This window comes from Electrophorus electricus, unplaced genomic scaffold (genome assembly GCF_041902795.1).
Source record: "Electrophorus electricus isolate QZ-2024a unplaced genomic scaffold, ASM4190279v1 Scaffold43, whole genome shotgun sequence".
Classification (NCBI taxonomy): domain Eukaryota; kingdom Metazoa; phylum Chordata; class Actinopteri; order Gymnotiformes; family Gymnotidae; genus Electrophorus; species Electrophorus electricus.
In genome coordinates, this window is record NW_027658725.1 from 744,915 (window position 1) to 763,623 (window position 18,709).

The 18,709-nt window shown below is 43.5% G+C and overlaps 2 protein-coding genes, 1 long non-coding RNA gene and 1 pseudogene across 3 annotated transcripts; 2 read left to right on the forward strand and 2 right to left on the reverse strand.

Annotated features, from left to right (window-relative positions):
* Positions 1–1,875, forward strand: part of LOC145656006 (homeodomain-interacting protein kinase 2-like) — a 182,977-nt pseudogene extending 181,102 nt beyond the window's left edge.
* A 2,863-nt stretch (positions 1,876–4,738) lies between these two features.
* LOC118240774 (homeodomain-interacting protein kinase 1-like) lies at positions 4,739–11,967 on the forward strand. Its single transcript, XM_081709467.1, has 11 exons — positions 4,739–4,888; positions 5,230–5,353; positions 7,844–8,259; positions 8,590–8,963; positions 9,623–9,746; positions 10,174–10,293; positions 10,414–10,500; positions 10,801–10,982; positions 11,128–11,358; positions 11,615–11,741; positions 11,869–11,967. The coding sequence occupies exons 1-11, from the start codon at positions 4,739–4,741 to the stop codon at positions 11,965–11,967; spliced, it is 2,034 nt and encodes a 677-aa protein (XP_081565593.1).
* A 1,369-nt stretch (positions 11,968–13,336) lies between these two features.
* Positions 13,337–15,668, reverse strand: LOC145656010 (uncharacterized). The gene is made up of 2 exons (XR_014121802.1): positions 14,995–15,668; positions 13,337–14,918 (listed from the first exon to the last, which is right to left on the reverse strand). It is a non-coding gene; the product is annotated as an uncharacterized LOC145656010 (long non-coding RNA).
* Positions 15,669–16,002: 334 nt separating this feature from the next.
* Positions 16,003–18,678, reverse strand: LOC145656011 (uncharacterized). Its single transcript, XM_081709471.1, has 7 exons — positions 18,617–18,678; positions 17,973–18,255; positions 17,842–17,881; positions 17,450–17,620; positions 17,071–17,202; positions 16,527–16,948; positions 16,003–16,096 (listed from the first exon to the last, which is right to left on the reverse strand). Exons 1-6 carry the CDS (start codon positions 18,620–18,622, stop codon positions 16,714–16,716), a joined length of 867 nt encoding a protein of 288 aa, XP_081565597.1. The 5' UTR covers positions 18,623–18,678; the 3' UTR covers positions 16,003–16,096; positions 16,527–16,713.
* Between the last annotated feature and the right edge of the window lie 31 nt (positions 18,679–18,709).

Genomic DNA, 18,709 nt, shown 5'->3' on the forward strand with positions numbered 1-18,709 from the left:
ACATCCAAAATAAACACCAGAAGCCTGGACGAATACTAATGTACATAAGTGCATTAAATCTAGGTAGGACTGCTCGATAGGTAGGATAACAAAACACTTGTCCCGCCATATAAAAGAAATGAGAGCGTGATAAGGACTCCAAGTCGCCAGCAGATGGCGCCCGAGACCGCTTAAAGGTATTCCAGTCGGAGCTGCCTTTATATTAACATGCCAGGGTACACACACTGGATGTTTAATCTTTCTAATGGGTAAGCTATATTTTTATAGTTAGGAAAGATTTTTTTTTAATTATTAATCAGTTAAGGAATTCAAGCTGTTGCATTTTTCTGAGGTGAGGGAATATTGCATAACCCTGTACTGGCCAAATAATTCGATTTGATGTGCTATTTTGTGGATTAATACCATACCAGGTATGGTGGCAACTTCCATCGAAAACTACTTTATCATCACAAACTACATCTAAGGAACTACCAGAAACGTAAGTAACGTTAACATTTTGCTTTTTGCAACATGTTTATTCTTCGTCGTTAGCGATAGTTTCATCTGTGAGAAGTGTAGTTGAATTGCTAGTCTGACGGAGAAGACTCAAGCGCTAGAAGTGCTCTGGTTATAGGGGACTTTATTTTGCGACACGTGAAATTAGCAGGCCTTTAGGGAGACCAGCAGCAACAGTTAGCTGTATAGCAGGTGCCAGGGCGCCAGATGTTGCAGGTAGTGTTAAGGTTTTAGGCAAGCATGGGTTTTCTAAGATAGTTATTCACGTAGGAGCTAACGATATACGCCTTCGTCAGTCAGAGATTACTGAAAATAATATTGAAGAGGTGTGTCAATTAGCGAAGGCGATGTCCGATGCTGTAGTATGCGCTTAATAACATAATTAGTATTAAAGTAACTGATTCACAGAAAACTCCTTTTATCTAAAGCTGGGTTTGCTAAATGTTAGATCATCAGCGTCTAAAATGCTCATGATAACTGAAATACTAACAGATCATAGATGTAATGTACTTTTAATAACAGAAACCTGGATCAAGCCAAACGAGTACATAGCTTTAAATGCAGCGTGTCCTTCTGGCTACAGCTATGTACACCACCCTCGTCTAACTAGCCGTGGAGGTGACATTGCAGTTATTTCTATTGACACATTAAGCATAAACCAGAAAGCCTTTGAAATGATTTTTACTAGCATAAATCATGTAGCCAGCGATAAAAAGCCCATCCAGCCTCTTCCAGTAATTGGCATCTACAGGCCACCAGGACGCTACTCAGAATTTATTAAGGAATTTGCAGATTTCCTTTACACTTTTGTTGGTGATTTCAACAATATTCACTTTGATAGTGGCCAAGACCTTCTGATGGGCCTTTAGTTCTATATTAGAATCAGTTCGTTTTACCCAATGTATAACAGAACCCATACACTCTGGTGGACATACGCCTGACTTAGTACTGAGCTATGGTGTAGATGTAGTTATACTACTCCATCTCAGACCATTCCTTCATTTCATTTGAACTATGTATGCACAATCACATCAGCCACTGCACCTGGTTTTATTGGCAATCTACCAGACATATCATTTGCGACTAGGATGCCCTCACACCCTACAGAACTTGGTCAAATAACTGAATGCTTAGAATCAGTATTCTGCTGCACACAACTCCGAGGACTGGAAATCATTATACCAGTCATGGTAGTCGGACGCAGTCCCTTGTGACTCCTCCACTTCCGTCCCAGGACCACATTCCCGTATTGTGGGAGTCAGCAGGGTAGCCAAGAACACGGGGGAATTGCATGCACGAGCTGGGGAAGTGTGTCTACTCCCCTTCCTCCCCTTCTTCCTACCCTTCCCCGGCATCCTTCTTCGGTTGGTGTTTCTGTAACGTCTCGAGGTAAACAGGATGCGGGGAAGAGGCACGATTAACCAGACGTTTATTACACACACGAATGATACATAAAACAACCCACATGCTCTGTACACCTTAAACATCAACAAACACACTACGACACAGGAGATGTATATACATTAAAGACGATTACACATAATGCAGAACAGGTGGACAACACGAGAGGACATGGCAACACGGATGAACACACACAAACCAAGACGTTTGAGGAGGGGGTGGGGCCATAACATGACATTGGCAGTCTCCCAGACATATTATTTGTGACTAGGATGCCCTCAAACGCCACAGAACTTCATCAAATAACTGAATGCTTAGAATCAGTATTCTGCTGCACACTTAATGATGTTGCCCCACTTAAGAATAAAAAAATTAGGGACAAAAAATTGGTACCTTGGTATAATGACCACATTTGCAATTTAAATCAAAACACTTTCACATTTTAAATAAAAAATTGAACGTAAATGGCGCCACACAGCTTGTAGTCTTCCGGCTTGCATGGAAGGAGAACCTTCTCAAGTTTAGAAAAGCACTTATTACCGCTCGAACAGCTTATCTCTCAAACCTAATAGAAAAAGAAAAAAATAATCCTAGATTTCTTTTTAGTACAATTGCCCATCTAACTAAGAATAAGATTGACACCAATGCTCAGATTACATCACCACCATAGTAGTAAGGAGTTCATGAATTTCTACAATGAGAAAATAAAGCACATTAGAGATAACGTTAAGAGCATTAATATGACATCGGGCAACTACTTAGGTACAACCAAGAACAACCAAGCCAAAAATGACTTTTGAATCCTTTACACCTATCCAAGAGCCAGAAATTGCATATCTGATGTCACGCTCAAAGTCCTCCAGTGTTTACTAGATTCACTGCCCACACACTTTCTTAAAGAAATTCTACCTGAAGTAATTGAACCTTTACTAAATTTAATAAACTAATCCTTAAATATTGGCTACGTTACTAAATCATTCAAATGTGAAGTAATCAGACCACTTCTCAAAAAATCTAACCTCAACCCATGTCAGCTGTCAAACTACAGACCGATCTCAAACCTACCATTTATTTCCAAGATCCTAGAAAAAGCTGTAGTTCAGCAGCTAAGCGCATATCTGAATCAGAACCGAATGCATAAAGGATGTTGAGAAACTTTCTCTCACTTAATTCTGACAAAACAGAGGCGCTTCTATTAGACACAGAGACAGCTAGATCCTCTAATTACTCAATGAACCTCAGTGAAATCACAGTCACATCTTCCCTAACAGATAAAGATCTTGGAGGTATCATGGATCCCAGTCTCTCGTTCGAAGCTCATGTAAATAATATTTCTAGGAAGGCCTTTCTCCACCTTAGGAACATTTCTAAGATTAGAAACATGCTCTCCTCACATGATGCAGAAAAGATAGTCCATGCATTTATTACTTCAAGATTGGACTATTGTAATGCCCTACTATTAGGCTGTACTACTAAGTGGTTAAACAAGCTCCAGCTAGTTCAAAATGCAGCAGGCAGAGTGCTCACTAGAACAACAAAATCTGAATCCATCACGGCTATCTAAGATACTTTACATTGGCTCCCAATAAAATTTCATATTGATTATAAAATACTTCTAATTACCTACAAAGCATTGAATGGTCTTGCCCCACAGTTCCTTAGAGAACTCTTAGTTCATTATAAACCACCATGTCTGCTTAGATCGAAAGGTGCAGGTTCTTTACTTGTACCAAGACACTTTACTTGTTTTTTCATTTTATAATTATATTTTTCTCTTTAAATTGTTATTATTGTGGTGACTGTTGTCGGCCAGAGGAGGATGGGCCCACCATTTAGTTTTAGTTCCTCTCAAGGTTTCTTCCTCATGCTCTAGTGGGGTTTTTTCTTGCCAATGTCAGCCTTAGCTTGCTCACTGGTGGCTTGGACTTGGACATTTGTAAAGGTGCTTTGTGACATCTGTTCTAAAAAGCGCTATATAAATAACTTTTGATTTTGATTTTTGATTTGATCTCCTGAGGAAAAGCCAGAGTAGCTCCCACTCTGAGGCAGATGCTTCCTCTGTGAGCCATTTCCCACCACTGGATGAGCCCCAGAGAGAGCGAAGGATCCGCGGCCCACAGGCTGCTGTCAGAGAAGAGCGGCCCCACTTCAGGCAGGTGGCAAAGAGCTATAATTACAGAGCATACCTAAAAATACACAAATGGCATGCTTTGGAAAAATAAATATAAAAATTAGTGAGGGTCACCCTGACAGCGAATACATTTGTTTCTGTGTTTTTAAAAGTTGATTTTATTAATGAAACCTGTTTAGCATTACCGATATCATAACACCAGGTATGTACACCGTGTTCTAACGCTGTTTTAGGGAGAAGAAGAAGGGGAGCTTGACTCTGGTGCAGTCTCTGGCCCAGAACCACACTGACATCCTGCTTCCCAAGCTCCACGATGTGTGCCTGACTGTGGTCCAGAGGGGCCCTCTCAGGGACAAAAGATTCTCTAATCAAATCATATAAACAATGGCCCAAAAAGGATCTTCGCATTTTGCTGTCCGAGCTGGAATTGCTCTGTTTTGTGACCAAAATGGTTCTAACCTGATGAAGAGTCAATTTGGAATGTTCTAGCGAGGAATATCTTGTCCTTAAACATGGTAGGTAGTACAAACTGATGCTTTTCCTTCTCTGACACACCAAGTAAATCTGCCACATATCGGATGAGTCCGATCGGCGTGTTTAAACAGGCACATCCCCATGGAGTGCCTGAACACCTGAGCCCCATGTCCACTGTCTCAGTTGAAGAATCTGAGCTCCATGGTGTCGCGTGCTTCCATGACAACACTGGCGCACATGTCCACCGACCTGTGGAGGGCCATGGACGCCAAGGTGGAGTTGGTTGCCTGCATGCTGCCGCACAAGGCGGGCGAAAGCAACCTCTTCATCAGGGAGGACAAGGACCTTGCGCTCGGTGCCATGGTGCAGAGCTGCTCGCCCACTCAGGTCATTCATGCTCTGCTGGCCGGGGAACTCAGGAAGGATCACCTCACCAACACCTCTATAAATTTGTTTTGAAAACGGTCATGCAGCCATTTGACCAAAATAAATTACACTGCCAAAAGAGACTTTTAGTAGAAGACAGAAACACATTTATAGTACAGCAGAGCCCTGCTACTACGAGGCAGTAATAGTGGAATCTAGATGCTATAATAGGTTCATAATAATTACACGCTATAATAGGTTTCCAATGTTGGGCAGTAGTTTAGCTGGGGCCTGGGAATATTGACATACCTATCGATATCTTGGTGCCCTTTTTTTTGTTTTGGCTCCTCCTACAGGTCCAGCAGTCTGTGATGTCATCCCACGATAGATCAGGAAGCAGCTCCCTTCGTCACCAGCTCCCTGACCAGCCCTACCACTGGCCCGTGGCCTACTCGCTCGGCCAGAGGAAAGCCTGTATCCTTACCTGTGAGAGGAAGAGGAACACGGAGAGACATGAGGGATTCGGACATTGAACATCAGCTCGATTATTGAACTTGATTATTGTAGTTTCTGGGCTTATTGTTTGTTTTAATGCCTTCATTTTTTTTAAAAAATAGTGTTTTTTACAAACAGACTAACAAACTGTATTAAATGTATCTCAAATGCAATGTGTGATTAATGTGTTTAACAAGTTGATTGTTGTATTTTGAATTCCATGGGAGGTGTAACTATAAAAAATAGTTCTTTGGCACTTAGTGGCAGTATTTGTTCAAAACACATGTAACATCAAGCTCTTATGTAACCTTTATAGGATCTTCACCTCAGACTTTGAATTTTGGCTTAATTTAAAGGGATATTATGGGCTAATTGGAGCTAATTCTATAACTATAGTAGTGAACTGTATTACTACAGAGAAATCTTTTTGGGATTGTGTGTGTTTAAAATAGAAAACAAAAATTGAAACAGGTAATTTATCAGGTTTCAGATTTCCTGTTCTGCTGGACTGAGGGCATGTTGCTATATTGACAAAATCCAAGTAACTGCAAAATCTTTAAATAGTACAATATATAAACACAGGCAGTGGTAGTTCAGCGGTTAAGGTACTTGACTTGTTCTCGGAAGATTGCTGGTTCACTGCCACGTTGCCACTGTTGGGCCCCCGCGCAAAACCCTTAACCCTCAATTGCTCAAATCGTACTCAGTCATAATTGTCGCTTTGAATAAAAGTGTCAGCTAAATGACATAAATGTAATCAGTACAGTCAAAGATTGATTAACCACACTAAGTCCAATACTAAGAGACTGGTACAGTGGATGAGGCACAGAGCAGGATACAGCACTATTTTTTGCTTTCCATCAGCAAGTGCTACCTGGATGCAGTCTTGCTACTTGGGGATTTTGCAGGCTTTGACTCCTTGGGTGTGTGATGAGGATTTTGCTTCAGTTAAACTCCTCATGAACATGTCTGACAAACCTGCACGTATGCTCTACCAGGACCTCATTTAATACTTCTCTTTCAGTAACTTGGAGCCTGTGGTTTTTGTTTGCTATTTCTGACATAACTGGGCAACATTTTACATTTAATGTATATATGGAATCCACAGAATCTATACCATAATACTGTAAAGAAATAGTATACTTTATACATTGTAGCTAGTCCATGCTAGAAGCTCCCAAACAACTCCACATAAACTTCAGCTCAAATAAGCCTCTTCCTTTCCATGATGTCCAAAAGTATTGGCGTCATTCTTATGGCTGCATGAGTTTCGCCAAACAGCGTCAAATAAATGGGAAGCTGATTGACAGCACGCGGACCTTTAAACGGTTAAAAGGAGAACTAAATAAGACAAGTGAAGGGTCTACGTTTTCATCTATACCTCCTCCATTTGTTGAAACACCTGCCAATCACGCCACTTGCCCAGGAAACATATGAAGTAAATAATAGTCACCCACCCCACTTTTTATGTAATTGAATTTTCTTTGACAAAATCTGAAGTTATCTTATACTGGAAGCATGTTTTAAAATGCCATTTAAAATGACAGGCACGATTGTTGTGGAAATTTACCAGCAAAGCACGAAATATTTAGCGTGGGATTCTGGAGAACGGATGCATGTAGACGGCTGAAATCGGTAAGCAGGTACATGTATTAGTCCTAAGAAATGTTATGTTGATAAATGTAGTACTTAATATTCGATGCTATCAAGTGATTTATATGAGTCTGCCAGTTTGGGCCTGTAGGTGCAGCAGGCGGACAAGCAGACACTACAGTTTTGATTATGTCTGGACAAAGAGTAAAATAAATGTGAGCTTTTATCTTGTCCACTGGCGAGGTTCAATACGTGCACTTGAAATTCCATTTTATGACGTTACACCTGTCCATGTCACCTTGTTGCCATGGAACGAAGAGTCCGTAGAGTAGCGAATTGATATTTGGTGGAAATCTTCTCACTCCGGTCGATATAGCGTGCTAATAATTTCAATTCTTTAAATTAAGAACCACAGAACAACATGGATGATCATGAATTATATCCGTTCGGTTTTCTTGAGCCTTCTTTCCGTAAGGTTAAAGGTGGGAAAATAATCAACACTGAGGGTAAGTTATGAAGTTAACTAGCGGTTAGCTTTAGCGTTAGCTAGCTAGCGTTAGCTAAATCATAGATCGTGTTTTGTTGTTGTTGTTGTTGTTGTTGTTTTTTAATCTGCTGTTTTAGTTTTAATTTTGAATATAGCCCCTAACTAGATCTGCATAGCATTCCTTTGGTTAGTGGCCCTGTTTTCATCTTTCCCTAAAGGAATATTCTCTTCCCCTTCAGATTCCTCCAGTGGGATCGCCAAGAAAGTAAAATTCGAGAGCAATTACTACCTGCGGAGTCCTGGTCCTCGGATTCGGCCGGGGACGCCCTGGCCCTCGGATCCAGGGTTCAGTTCAACCGATGGCTTACCTGCCCTGGTCTTTTCCCCCTCTGGAGCCTCAGACAAGGCTGCGTCGTCGTCCAGCCAGCGGGGAGAAGACGCCCGTCAGAAGCGGTGCAGCCTGAAGAGGAAGAGAGAAGGGGAACACAGCAGCGACAGCGTACAGATCCTGGAGGATCTCTACACTCCTTCGTTGTCCAAGCGCGTGGCCAGGAGCGGAACAACCACCTCTTCCACCCAGTCCATTGCGTACTCCGGTTGTACCGCAGATAGCAGCAAATCGATAAGTGATTGCGAATACCAGCTGGTGCAGAATGAAATCCTCTGCTCTGCCTCCAACAGCTACGAGGTTCTGCACTACCTTGGTTGTGGAAGTTTTGGCCAGGTGGCCAAATGCTCCAAGAAGGACACCAATGAAATGGTTGCCATCAAGATCCTGAAAAACCATCCATTCTTTGCTCGACAGGGTCAGATCGAGGTGGGAAAGTTTTGCCTGCTTTTTTGGAGCTTTTGATATGGAATCAGCTGTAGCCCCGATTCTGTTTGTTGGTATCAGATGTGCTAACTCACACTGTGGAATCTGTATACAGCCAGGGTAGCACAAAAACACTTGTGTTTGGTATCAGCACACTAGTTCTAATTTTCAAAGCATCAGTAGGAACTAGTTCAGATAACACATCGACAGCTTGAAGCTTACTATAAAAAGAAGGCTTAGCTACAATTGCATAAGCCATACCTGTTTGGATGTGTATTAAAAAAAAAAGTGCAGAAAAATTAAATCTGTCTTTCCTCATTTGCTCCTCCTCAGGTGAGCATCCTGAGACGGCTGAGCAGGGAGAACGCAGACGAGTTCAACTTCGTGCGTGCGTATGAGTGCTTCCAGCACAAGAAGCACATGTGCCTGGTGTTCGAGATGCTGGGGCAGAGCCTCTACGACTTCCTGAAGGACAGCATGTTCAGCCCGCTTCTGTTGAAGTGCGTCCGGCCCGTGCTGCAGCAGGTCGCCAAAGCGCTCATGAAGCTGAAGAGCCTGGGCCTGATCCACACCGACCTCAAGCCCGAAAACATCATGCTGGTGGACCCCGTCAGGCAGCCGTACAGGGTCAAAGTCATCGACTTCGGCTCGGCTAGCCACGTCTCCGAGGCCGTGTGCTCCAGCTACCTGCAGACCAGATACTACCGGTGAGGGACACGTGCTGAGGCGTGTTAGAAATAAGTGTGCACTTGTTGCACTCGAGTGTGCTTTAGAGTAGAGCTGCACATTTTGGCAGTTGCGATGACCCTGCTACACATTAAAATCGTGATAAGCATTACAGTTAACTGGAGCACGACTGATTCATATTTGATTTATAAGTGGTTTAATTTTAGTGATTCATGTGAGTGCTGTTATTTAGCAAAATACCTGATGAACCCTCTTCAATGTCTGAGATTAGTTAGGATGCTCCGAGTTGCAGGCTTTGGTAATATTAGTATTGGTCATGTCTGTACAAAACTACTGTTGCATTGTAGCTATACCGTTAATTAACCGTGTTGTTTACCGAGTAACAGTGTTTAACTGCATTGATACTCTGTATTTACTTAATGGAAAACAGAACATCATTGTAGTGTCAGTGCATTTTTGCATATAGTTCCATGTTAGAATAGTGGGTGTGTAATGTAAAGTGGTGTGTAGGGGGGGAAATAAAACCTGGACTCATCAACAAAATACTATTTAAACCTTTTACATTTTCATGAATGAATTCAGCACCGTTTGTGTTAAAGCAATTGCCGCCGAATCACCACACACTACGGAATCAGCCGAGACTTATTTCATGATGGCGATATCTGTGTTTTTGGTCTAGGTCACCTGAGATCATCCTGGGTCTCCCTTTCTGCGAGGCCGTGGATATGTGGTCGCTGGGCTGTGTCATCGCCGAGCTGTTTCTGGGCTCCCCCCTGTATCCGGGAGCCTCTGAATATGATCAGGTAAGCACACGGGCCTTTGAGCTGTGCCTAGTCTTTTTCACGCATCTTGGGCTTGGATTCACGGCGCTCTGTAGAATTTCGCTGATTTGGGGTCGGTTCTTTCACTTTCTTTTCACACTTTTCTCACTGTGTGATGAAGACGTAAATCTTGTTTGTGAAAAGAGTGGCGTAGTGTTGCTAATGGAAATGGCCGTTCTTCTAACTATGCAGTTTGTTAGGGAGTCCATAATGGCTAGCAAGGAAGAGAGTGACTGTATGGTTTGAGCTTTTAGCTACTGCTTTGGCTAGCTTATTTTTAGGAATAATATAAATAAGAGTTTCTATGGCCTGTTTTTCTTTTCTTTTTTTTTTTATACATGCATTTTGAAAATGGAAGGATGAACACAAAATAAAGTCGTAATCCTCTTGCTGTGTGGTGTCTCTGCAGATCCGTTACATCTCCCAGACGCAGGGCCTACCAGCAGAGTACCTGCTGAGCGCAGGGACCAAGAGCAACTATTATTTCCACAGGAGCCCTGACTCCAGCTGCCCCCTGTGGAGACTCAAGGTTTGCCAGTCTTTAAATGCCAAATACCATGTGTTTGTTTCATAAGGGATGTAACTTAATGATGTCATGTAACTTTATGGTGGAGCTGAATGGTTGATTTTTTTTCTTTCCTTTCTCCAGACGCCTTCAGAGCATGAGGCAGAGCATGGCATCAAGTCCAAAGAGACACGGAAGTACATTTTCACCTGTCTTGACGACATGATGCAGGTTATTTTGGCTTTTGTGCACATAACTGTACGCATTGCTTTACTGTTGTGATGTGAATTTGAAGAACGTGAGAAACAGCTTCCACGGCTCACGTTGTAGAGCAGGTTGAGCAAGGTGCTAGCTCAAAGGTCGAGCGTTCGTGCCGTTATAATGAGGAACGCACATGAATCGCTCTGGAGAACGGCATCTACGAAAGGCAGAGCAATGCATAGTAACTTGCTGCAGAACTTGCTGCGTCTTAGGTGGATCGGTGCCCTCTGCTGGTGTTTAATATGACTCACCCCTGGGTCTCTCACGCAGGTCAATGCGACCAGTCTGGAAGGCGCAGACGTCTCGGCGGAGAAGGCAGACCGGCGGGAGTTCATCGACCTGCTGAACAAGATGCTCACGCTGGACGCTGACAAACGGATCACGCCGATGAAGGCCCTGAAGCACCCGTTTGTCACCATGAGCCACCTCCTCCAGTTCCCTCAAAGTGCCCAGTGAGTTGTTCCAGGCCTTCCAATCTACATGTCACAGTTTTTAAAAAAAATTAAGGAACACCATCTTAATTTACAAATCCAAATGGTAGTACTGTAACTTGCCCCCCGCCCGTGTCTCTCTCTCTCTCTCTCTCTCTCGCTGCAGTGTGAAATCTTGCTTCCAGAAAATGGAGATCTGCAATCGGCAGTGCACAGGGTGTGATGGCAGCAAGAGCCTGTTTGGCAGTGGGGGTGGGGCGGGGGGCGGGGCCAGCACAGCTGCCAACCTCAATGACACCTTCAGCAGCTGGCTCGCCCAGCACAGCCAGGTGGGACAACCGGCACAGCAGGGCGGGTTCAAGAGGTCAAAAGATCGCCAAGCAGAGAGCCGGGCTAGGTACTCCCTGCTTCTTATTGCACTTTATAATGGCTGGCATTAACGCTAAAACTCCACACTAATTCAGTGCAAGGGAACCCTAGAACAGGACTCGAGACCTACTGGTCTAGTGTGTGGGTCTGCATTGTGGGTACAACTGTTGTAACAAGTGCTGGATGGCTCTGTGGCATCACACTTTGGTGATAGGTTGTGTGTGTTCACTCGAGTGTGCAGTGTGTGTTGAGAGTGTTGACGTGCTCCTCTGACCCTGTGCCAGACCTGTGTCCTCCCCCGTGCATGGCATGGGCGACGCATCGGAGCCCATTATCATCTCTGACACGCCCAGCCCAGCTATGAGCGTCATCATCATCTCCAGCGACTCGGAGGACGAAGATGACACCAAAGTCCAGCCCACCAGGTGCCCTCGCCTCGTCTTTTTAAAGCCATTATGAAATCCTTCCTAACACTTTCCTTGCTGTCACTCATCTTGTTGTTTAACCCTTCCTTCCCTTCCTTGGCCCCAACTCCCAGCTGCGGCGGGCGAACGTCATGAGCTGGGTGACGGCGCAGCACTCCGACATGTCCACATACATCCCGCTCAGCCCCAAGCGTCTGCCCAAGTTCGTGTAGAGCGCCACCAACCTGCCCAAGTGTTTTTTTGTTTTTGTTTTTTTTTACTTTGAATAAAAAACTTTGAATTGAAGTCGCTGACTGTGCCATGCCTTTCTGTGGGAGGCCCCATTTTTAACATTTTTTTTAACAATACCCATATTTTTATACATTTATATTTTGATGTTGATGGTTTTGGTTCTGTGTGAAGTTAAAATATTTTTTTATGCTGCACTTGGCCTCAATTAATGTATTTTAAACATATTGGATGTGAGTCCTTGACCAGCATGTCAATAAAGCTTCATCTAGTTGCTCTTGTCACAATGTGTTCAGTTCTTCTTAAAAGGGTAACATCGCAATTCTAAATTGTATTACAGTAAAGCAAAACATTTAAAGGTTATTTGGTTGTACTATTCTATTGATCCTATAGTCAGTGGCTATCAATAAGAAATGATCAAGCACAGTTTTATTGGGTGTGTGTCTGGAAAGAGAACTACAGCTCCCGGCGAGATTTTTGGTTCAAGATTAATCATCATGCAAATTATTGTGATTAACGCGTTGTCTGTTTAATGAAACTATTATACTATAAATCTAATATTTTAATAGGGCTGGCAACTTTCTAGATCCAATTACTACACGTGTGTGAAGTACAGGTGCTGTAGCTATACAAAATACAAATGTCCACAGTAGCCTAATTATAATATATGCATCCAAAATAAACACCAGAAGCCTGGACTAATGCTAATGTACATAAGTGCATTAAATCTAGGTAGAACTGTTCGATAGGTAGGATAACAAAACACTTGTCCCGCCATACAAAAGAAATGAGAGCGTGATAAGGACAACAAGTCGCCACCAGATGGCGCCCGAAACCGCTTAAATGTATTCCAGTCGGAGATGCCTTTTACCTTAACATGCCAGGATACACACATGCCAGGATACACAGTCACTGGATGTTTAATCTTTCTAATGGGTCAGCTATATTTTTATAGTCAGGAAAGATTTTTTATTATTATTAATCAGTTAAGTAATTCAAGCTGTTGCATTTTGCTGAGTTGAGGGAATATTGCATAACCCTGTACTAGCCAAATAATTAGATTTGATGTGCTATTTTGTGGATTAATACCATACCTGGCATGGTTTTAATGGCACATGGTCAATACTTGCTGTCAAAATACAGAGGTTCATAAGGACCTCCTTCCTTCATAAGGAGACTCCTGTTTTTGAAACTGTTTCACGCTAACACCACTGTTTCTGCATACTAGCTCTTACTGCTTTTTTGCAACATGTTTATTCTTCGCCGTTAGCAATAGTTTTATCTGTGAGAAGTGTAGATGAATTGCTGTTCTGTGACGTGGGAGACAAGGCAGGATGCAAAGACGAGCCGTGGTTCACATGAGACAGATGTTTATTAACACACAAAACAAAATGAAACCAAACACGAAGAACATTAAGCACTAACATCGGAGGCTCGTTGCTTTCAGAGTCCTCTGACCCGGTCTATAAACCACAGGAAGGATCCTCATGGCGGGCCTCCTCCACCTCCACTGATGGATCCTCAGAGCGGTCGGATTCGGTGTCCGACCTGAGGCCGACGTCAACATACTCCTCACTCCTGCTGTAATCCTCATAGTCCTCCTGGTAGTCCGTGGGGGGAGAGTAGGACCCTGCAGAGTCAGACCCTGGATATTGGTAGTCGTAATCGTACGGGTCCCGGTAATCCAGTGAAGGTAGGCAGGACTCTGCAGCATCTGATCCTGGACCACCACCAGGGCCCCCCCAAAATCCTCCAGAGATACTCTCCCCCGATGTGATGACAGGTGCATCCCACAAGCATGGAGGATTCTCCTGCATGGGTTGGGTAGAAGCAGCTACACTGCTTCTTCCCCTTTTTCTTCTTTCCCTTGGCTCGAGGCAACCTTCAACGGTCGGTGTTCCTGTGACGTGAAGCCGGATGCAAAGATGAGCTGCGGTTCAGATGCCACAGACGTTTATTATCATACAGAACAAGACAAAACCAAACACGAAGAACATTAAGCATTAACACTACTTAGAACATAACAGGCAGTCTTAAAACACAGCAAAGCAGCATACATGGGGTCAAACACTGACAAGCAACAACAAAACAAGGGTTTAAATATGTGTGCTCACAATTAAAAGAACTATAGACAGATGCTGGTTCACTCCTAACATCTGCAAATTAAAATACAAGTTGGTTATTTCTCAAAAAGGACTGAAGCTCTTCCTCTGTCAGTGAAGCACCCTGGTAGTGTTCTCATATGTGGCGATGGAAGTGACGTCCATGTAAATAGGTGTTTAATCCCTGCCATGTGCTACTTGGAAAAGAAATTAATCTTTTAGTATGAACAATGTTGGGGATAAAGAATGGGGACTTGTACATCTCCAATAGCGATTAGAAGACAATAACTGACACTAGGACACCTCATCTAAATATGTTGACTTGACAAGTATAGTATTATTCATGTTATAAATCTATGGCATAAAAATATGGAAAAAGTGTTTTAACAAGAACGCCAGAGGGGGCATTTACTATTTTGTGGAGAATAAAAAATGGCTCATTTTAATGGGTTAAATTTTTTTTAATTCTTTTACAGAGAGGGAAGGGTGAAAGGACTGAGAAAGAAGGTTAGCACCTGCCAACCGGTGCTGGGAGTAGGCCTCACTCACCTGTCATGCACAAGAGACCTGCAGTCCCAGGGCACAGTAAAGGCTAATTTACTCCCTACATATATAAGCTTGTAAAACTTGTTTCTGTTAGAGTGCTCCTAGACTGAGGTACCTACATTCCCAAGTCTGAAAGGTGAGATTCTACCTGTGCACGTAGAAAATCAGGTAGGCTGTTTTTGTCCTGCTCTTCAGGATGGCTGGCTCAGTGCTTCTTGATACTTTTAAGTCATTGAATGACAACCAGCTCTGTCCTTCTCCCTCAGCTGTGTCACTGATATAGTGGCCTGTCGGAGTAGTCGGTGGTCCTTAGTCATTTAATAGTTTCTACTGCACGTGTATAAATAATGTCAGATTACTCACCATGGTCCATGCTGTCACCTAAATGAGAAACCACCGCCTGGAGTCTGTAGGTGCCAGTGGGTGCACATTCCTGCAACAAACAAATACATCTTTTTTTTCATACGATTAACTGAAAACGCATCACGGATCGAACGCCATCTCTGTATTAACAGGCCTCTTTCATTCTCTCTCATTCTGTCTCTGTGTCTCTCTCAGCCTGTATCTCTCTTCTTTTTGGTCTCTCTCTCTCCTCACCGGTAGGCTTACTTGCTGTCCTCTAGCTCCCTGTCCTTCTCCTCTCTCATTTACTACTGATGGGTTAAAAGAACTTAGTCATTATGGCAGATACTTATACACAGCCGTATTATCACTCCACTGTAAGAAAATGGCACAACTCTACCTGGCTGGGGACTGGAGTTTTCCCCCAGTTTATCATTTTGCATTTCTTGCGGTTTGTCCTGGGTTCCCGCTGCTCCACTGAGGACAAACCACAAAGCCATTCAGTCGGCATTTTGTAGCTAAATGGGAATGGGTGGACAGAGAAGTATGTGGGCACGGGTTGATGGTACGAGCTCACCTCGACTGCTGCCTGAGAGAAGCCACCCCAGGAAGGGCAGAGAGATCCAGCTCGGACGGGACGTCCATCACGTCTGAGAGCTTTTGGCCCAGCATGTCAAACCGCTTAAGGTGGAGGACGAAAATACTGTTCCAAGAGGAAAAGTGACTTAAGGACTGGAAGTGTGTGTGAGTGGAGGAGGGTGTGTGTGTTGGACTGGTTTAAAACTCATTCTTTAAGGTCATCTACGTCAGACGAGACTCACCGTGGCAGTGTGAAAAACTCCACCTCTTCAGTTGCCTCGCAGCCTGCTTCACACTCACAAAAACGCTCCAGTAGTGTTGGCTGAAAAAAGAAAGAGACCCTTTCATTGAGAGTGATAAAATCAAAATGGTAGCATGTCATAACTGTATTCTCTCCTTTACAACACAGTAATGAAGCCTTATCCAAAGAGGGTGTGTGAGGTGACCAACCTTAAAGTAAGTGTGTAGGCTGTCGGTCGTAGCAGGGCTCAGATTTACAGAGAGGTGGTTGTAGACATCCACTCTGCAGCTCTGCTTTCCACAGCTTTCACAAAATGGAGAACAGAAATGTTACAACATTTGCACAGAAATAATCTCCTGCATCCCTTATACAGTGTGTGAGTTATCACATGCTAATTTGCTCAGTTTTACAAGTAGATAACATCTTATCTAATGTGAAGCATCAGAGCAGAAAACATTTCGAATGCTCAGTCCATGTCTGTTATGTTTTCCCAAACTCACACACACTCTGAGATTTGAAAGCTATGTGATGAATACAAGCTGAACTTGTGAGCATTTTAAATGTTCATATTTAAGTTATGTATGTTATGAAACTTTCATGAATACTTTAAACAGAGATGTCCGGAGAAAGCGCCTACTCTCGGTGAGAAAATGTACTTTAAACAAACATGTTAAGACTGGTTAAGACCAGTCCATTAACACAAAGGAGATATGCAACAGTGATACCTAATTACCTGGTACATGTGAGCACAGACTTGATATGAAACTCAAAGTTTGCCACAGGGCAGATGTAAGAGAAGAAAGAGGCCCTGAGTCTCTCTCCCTCCTCTTTCAGCTGCAGTAAGCAGAGCATCAGGAACTCATGAGCATCCTGTGGAGGACAGCACAGGAGAACATCAGAGGAGGATTTGCTCCTGGACTTCAACAGCAGCACGGTGAGAAAACAAAGGTGGCCGTGTGCAGTTCCTGCAGGGTACTGCGTGAGGTTCTGATGTGTTCTGAATGGCTGAGGGGGCCATTTAGCTGGACCTGTTCATAGTCCTCTTCGAATGCAGGGCAGCGGGCTGAAACACACTCAAGCAGGGCTCCCAGGAGCTGCACCTTCTGCTTTGTGCTGCGAGTGGTGAGTTGGGCCTGCTGCAGATCTGAAAAACATCTACACACAGCAACAGGGAGACCAAGTGGTTTATATCTCTGAGCATCACAGCACCTCCTTAAGCACTCATGATTAAACAGTTCATTTAGACCCATGTGAAGCTTCTGGTTCTGAACGGGTACCTGAGCATCTGGCAACTAGAAGGATCCGTCAAGCAGGATGACTGAGCTCTGATGGGTCTCCAGAAGCAGGAGATACTCAGTAGGCACTGCAGAGTGGCGTTCATATAGCAGCTGTTCCCAATGTTGGGAAACCTAACAGGTCATCCATGTTAAAAATAGATTTAGTGCAGAAGCTCTGAAACATCCAGGCCACTACATGTCAGTATAATGGCTGTTTCATAATGTGAAGAAGAACTGCTAAATGACTTACTGTTCATTTAATTACAATATGTTTGTATTTGTATAGGAGAAAAAGACTGAGCTTCACCTGTGTAAACTGTAAAATCATCTACTCTTAATAGGCTGTGTAGTAAAACGCGGTGTGTATTCTCGTCTTTACCCGAGCTGCCGAATGTTGAGGTGTTCGACAGCGGAATGGATGGGGGTGTGGCCTTGGCCCTCACCCTGACCAATCTGACGCATCCTTTTACTCCTGAGGACGTGCAGCAGCTGTCGCAATAAATTCCGCGGCTGAACACGAGTGTCTGCCTGCATCAGAACAGCCGGAAACCTGAGAGACAGAAAAGAAGGGAGAGATGAATACAGAGTGGCCAGTTATGCACAAAATGTTCACATAACAACCCTTAGACAGATAAAGGTGTGAAGAATGAAAAATACAATGATGTTTTTTCTCGTTTTATGCCATAAGGAAGTTACAATGGCAGTGCCATTGGGTAACCACCATGCCACACTTTTCTCTGCCACGAAGATGAATTTTGATAATGTACCCACCTCTCAATGCGCACGGAGTCCACATCTTTATCTGCAGCCTCTGTATAGAGAACAGAAACTTGGAGTAAATGTCCTTAACCAAAAACAGACTATGCATTTGAACAACATGATCAAATCTGCTGAGCTCTAACCAGGAACAATCACTGCTGTAGTCCTGAGCGACTCATATGAGGAGGAGGAGGAGGCTTGACCAGGAAGGCACGACTGGGTAGAAGAGGCATTGTGGGATATGTCCACAGGTGAAAAGGAAGAAGCAGTACTGAAGATCAGGGACCCCTCAGAGGAAGAGGGGCAAGAAGTGGAGGTGGTCACATTCGCGGCGTGACCGTCTAATGCCACGCAGGAGTCAGACACTTTGGAGGATGAGATTATGTGTCTCCACCAACTTCTATTCGTTTTCTCCTTCTTCTTTTTCTGTAGAAAAGCATTGTAGAAACGTATTGATTTGTATATGCAGTATTATCGCGACTTAGCGATATCTCGGTATTCTTACAATAATCTCATTTTGATTTAAAAAAAACAAAACAAAACTTTTTAATCATCTGCATTTGCGCTATTTTTTTTTACAGGAAAATGCTAATTAGTTACGCACTGTAACGGCCCGAGTGCCGCTGGTCAAGGAACAGGACGTACAGACTCGCTCCACGGAGACGTTTATTAACGATTATTAACATACGATACAGACACCGGCACTCACGTATAACACAAACTGTGACCGTGAACATGATCAACGACTGACAATAAGGCACACACTAACAAGGGTTTAAATACATACAAACATGACGAGTAAACCGATGCAGGTGTGTGCTGAACAACATAGGCAAGGTTACACACGAGACAGTCAACGAAGAACTCCCAGTGCACGCGG